Here is a 4,120-nt window from a genome sequence, read left to right on the forward strand (position 1 = left end):
CTTGGCCTGGATCGACAGCAGCTGGAGGCTGAAAGAAAAAAGGCACCAGTGAAGAAAGGGACAGGGGAGTCCCACAGCAGACAACAATGCTCGGTCCTGCAGTCCAGGGCCCCCCTCGCCAGCTGTACGCCCCCGGTGCCATACCGCCTGGAGGCTGATGAAGTAACGGTTCCTCTCTGCTTCAGGGTCAATGATGCCCCCTTTCTCTTGCTGCCTCTTGAAAATTAAACGCAGTTCTTCCTGGTGCTGCAGGGTCTTGGCATCCGGCCTGTACGGCTCCTGAGAGGCACAAAGCAAGGCAGGGTAAGGGCTCTCTCAACACCCAGCAGTGCTAAGAGCTACTCCCCAAACCCTCCTTTGACTGCACACTGCTTCCCTTTGCCACGTTTAATCAGGTGTATGGAAGCACGTGAACTCCCTAGACAGAGGGAGAGCATGCCAGGGCAGACCCACTGTTCCTGCAGCAACTGCCTCGGGACATCCTGCTGCAGGGCAAGATGCAGAGCAGCTACCATCAGGTCACTCTTCTGACCCTGATTATATCCCAGTGAGTTCAGGGACATGCCCCATGGCAGAATCACCCCCCACCCCAGCACATCTGCTCAAGACTCAGGGCTGTACAACTAAACCCGCTCTTTGCGAGCACATCAGAGAGTCAGGAGACACCTCTGCTAGGTTTTGTGAACTGCCCTTTGTCTGGGCCATCTAGAAGGACCTGAGAGTGTGCATTCATTCATTCTTTCATTCATTGGAAGGGCCCAGTTGAAGCTGCCCAGCGAGTGGGCGCAGCTGAGGAGGTGAGCCCCCATCTCTTACCAGTGGGTGTTGTGGGGGCGGTGCCGCCTTCAGAGCGGAGAGATCGTAGACCAGGGTCTCCCGGCAGACAGGGCACTGCACACCGAGCTCCTGCGGGGAGGCAAGAGGCGATACCAAAGCGCGACCGCGACCCAGCTCACGCGCTGCCAGTTAGCCCTGGCCTGGAAGTAGAACACGGTGGCTTTCTTCGTTCTTCTGCCACACAGGGAACCTCAGGGGGGTCCCAGCAGCATGAAAGCAGCCTGGTGTCTCAATGACTGCTAAGGAAGGCATCTTTACCACGAGGTGTGCTGGGATTTGTGTTCCCATGGCTGACCACTGTACAAACCGCCTCTGTCAGCACACAGAGCTTCAGTTCTCCCTAGGCCAGGATCTACTTTTCTTCACTCCAAAGTGGAGTGTGTCATCTAGGCAGCATCTCTTTGAAAGAGTTTTGCAGGAAGGAGACTTTGACTTGTTTCACACTCAGCTGCGCTGTTTGCTTTGTGGCTGACAACTGTTCCAACAACTGCTCAGGCAGGTTTTATCACTCCAGAATGCAGGTGATCGTATTTATCTTGCTGCAAATCCCTGCAGTTCAAGGACTAGGGAAGGACCTCTAATTCCTGCGGTTCCAAAAATGCAGCTCCCCTGCCCACCCACACGGCAGGCACTGCCAACTGCAAAAGTGCTAAAAATTCACAGGGTGATCTTGCTGGGAAAGGGCCCGTGGAGATCACTTGATCTAATCCCCGCTCTGATTTTCAGTGCGAGCATGACACTGACCGTGCTGCCGGCTCAAGCTGGCCCTTGCCCCATGACCCAAAAAGGGGGTGACAAAGACATCACAGGGGCCCAGGGGAGGGAGCCCAGGGCCTGGTACCTGTTTGGGGGTTGGTGCCAGGTGTTGCTCTCTCTCCTCCTGCTGCATGAGGATCTCCTCCTCCATGTGCTGAGCATAGCGGGCCAGGCAGTGGGAGTGGAAGTAGTGGTAGCACCGGGTCTTTGTGAAGGCTTCCCTCTCCTGTAGAGGAGAAAGGGCAGGTTGAAAGGGTTTCTGGCACAGGGTTGTGTAGCTTCCCCAGCTGAGGTGGGTTTTCAGTCCCACATCAGCACTGGCAGAGCGCTGCCACACACATCATCTTCTGCTGGGCTTAACCTCTACTTCCTCGGTTCCTTCTGGGATGCTGCTCCCCATTCCAAGTGTGAGAAACACTCCTAATGCCAAGATGCAAAATTTTGGTGGCTCATTTCTCTGCATGCCTTTCTGTGTAAGCAGCAATCTTCCCATCTGACGTGTTCTCCTTCCTAAACAAGCACTGACTTTCCTTGCACCCATCTACAACTATGTGAACAGGAGGCTGTAGTGAGGTGAGTGTTGGTCTCTTCTCCCAAGTAACTGGTGAGAGGACAAGACGAAATGGCCACGAGTTATACTGGGGGAGATTTAGACCAGATATTAGGAAAAACTTCTTTACTGAAGAGTGGTGAAGCATTGGAACAGGTTGCCCAGGGAAGTGGTGGAGTCACCATCCCTGGAGGTGTTCAAAAAACATAAGACATGGCAGTTTGGGACACGGTTCAGTAATCATGGTGGTGTTGGGTTGACAGCTGGACTTGATGATCTTAGAGGTCGTTTCTAACCTTAATGATTCTCTTCTATGATTCCATAAAGCTCCCCCATCACTGCAGGCCTCAGCACCTGCACAGATGTGTTCCAGTCCCTCCTGACCACCTGTGTCCTGAACTCCAGGTGAGGTTTGACCAACACAGGGAAGCTGAGATGCACCAGCAGCTGTCCTCAGACCCTACCCACTGCTCTGGAGATGCTCCAGCATCTCTCACTGCCCCTATACACTGTTTCTGTAGACGGTTATCTTCAGGATGATGGGAAGAATAGTATATATCACCTTAGGAAGGTTCATGCTTGATAGGATCACCTACAGACCAGGGGGAAGGGGGCTCCTGAGACACCCCCAGTCCCAGGCCAACATCCTAAGCTTTTAGCCCCAGATCCTCTGTTCTCTTGTCTCACTTCCCAGCCAGCTTGCAGGGCTGGTAAACACATGCCTACCTGGAATCCATAGAGGCAGATCACACACTGGCCGTGAGGAATGTTGTTGTCAGTAAGAATCTCCTTTCCCTTCTGCAGGAGCAATAAAGGAAACATTTCACTCACTGGCCTGCCCATGGGCTCAGGGCTGACCCACCCCTTGAGCAGTCAGGGACCAGTGTCTGTAGCTGGTCAACCCCAATCCCTCCCCAGCTCTCACCTCAATCAGTTCGTAGAGCACCTCTGTCCCCAGCCTGGCTTCAGCAACACTTCCAAGGGTCTGGGAAATCCTACAGCAGTGCAGCACAAACGCTTAATGCAAATTTTGCAACACCTTTGCACTGTCCCACATACCTGTTACCCCACCGTGACGACGGGAGGAAGAAATAGAGAACTGGTCTTCAGGGTTTGTGCATAGCACAGGATGGGCACATGCATGCACACATATAAGATGCTCTCCCAGCTCCCTAGCTGCACAGGCAGCCTTCGGCCTCAGAGAACTTGAAAGAACAGCTCTGCTGACTGTATCACCTCGAGCTCAGCCAATACTCTTTCATTTTGGTGAATCTCAGGCTTTGGTTATCTGCCAGCAGGTCCAGAGCATTTCTGGTAGGAGCCACGTTACGCCTGTGCTGCCGGGAGGCACCAGGGTCTCTCTGCACACACTCCACTGCACCAGGGACAGGAGCACAAAGGCACCAACAGGCTGCCTGAGGGCTTGGTTCACTCCTACCTCTCTCAGAGTAGCACCAATGGCTTCCAACACCCGATGGATTTAGGTACATTTCATGGAGGCCACAGGGAAACAACCATAGGGCAGACCCCTGGGCGTCAAACTCAGCATCGGCAGCTCCCACGAGATTTAAGACAAGGTGATTTAGGAACTTATGTCCATCTGTTAACTTGGGAGCCATGTGAATTGGAAAGAAGGCTTTTCCACCAACTCTACCTCCTGGACCTCGGGAGGAAAGGATCACCCTCTTCCCACCCTCCCAGCACTCACTTTTGAATTTGCTCATCTGACAGCCCTCGTGGGTTCCTGATCAAGATTTCCGGAGCTTTGTTGGGATACTAGGGAAAAAAAAAACAACACAACAAACGAAAACAAAACTAAGAAACACCCAAAGCACTACAAGGAAGGATGCTGACGCCCAGGGTCGGCAGGGAAGGGGGAACGAGGGGGTGCCGACGGCCTACCTGGGGAGGCACGGAGAGTACCAGGGTGAATCGGACATACTGGGAGTCCTGGTCCTGGGCCGTGGCGGGGTGCAG

General features: G+C 53.6%; 1 protein-coding gene across 1 annotated transcript in view; it reads right to left on the reverse strand.

The window, feature by feature from the left end:
* RNF25 (ring finger protein 25) overlaps positions 1-4,117 on the reverse strand; it is a gene marked incomplete at its 5' end in the record, with an annotated part of 4,785 nt that extends 668 nt beyond the window's left edge. Inside the window, 8 exons of the mRNA XM_009868320.1 lie at positions 7-28; positions 145-279; positions 817-906; positions 1,679-1,819; positions 2,870-2,941; positions 3,069-3,138; positions 3,852-3,919; positions 4,046-4,117. Coding sequence (XP_009866622.1) covers positions 7-28; positions 145-279; positions 817-906; positions 1,679-1,819; positions 2,870-2,941; positions 3,069-3,138; positions 3,852-3,919; positions 4,046-4,117 — 670 coding nt within the window. The remainder of the gene's footprint in view (positions 1-6; positions 29-144; positions 280-816; positions 907-1,678; positions 1,820-2,869; positions 2,942-3,068; positions 3,139-3,851; positions 3,920-4,045) is intronic.
* Between the last annotated feature and the right edge of the window lie 3 nt (positions 4,118-4,120).

This window comes from Apaloderma vittatum, unplaced genomic scaffold (assembly GCF_000703405.1).
Source record: "Apaloderma vittatum isolate BGI_N311 unplaced genomic scaffold, ASM70340v1 scaffold14564, whole genome shotgun sequence".
Taxonomy (NCBI): domain Eukaryota; kingdom Metazoa; phylum Chordata; class Aves; order Trogoniformes; family Trogonidae; genus Apaloderma; species Apaloderma vittatum.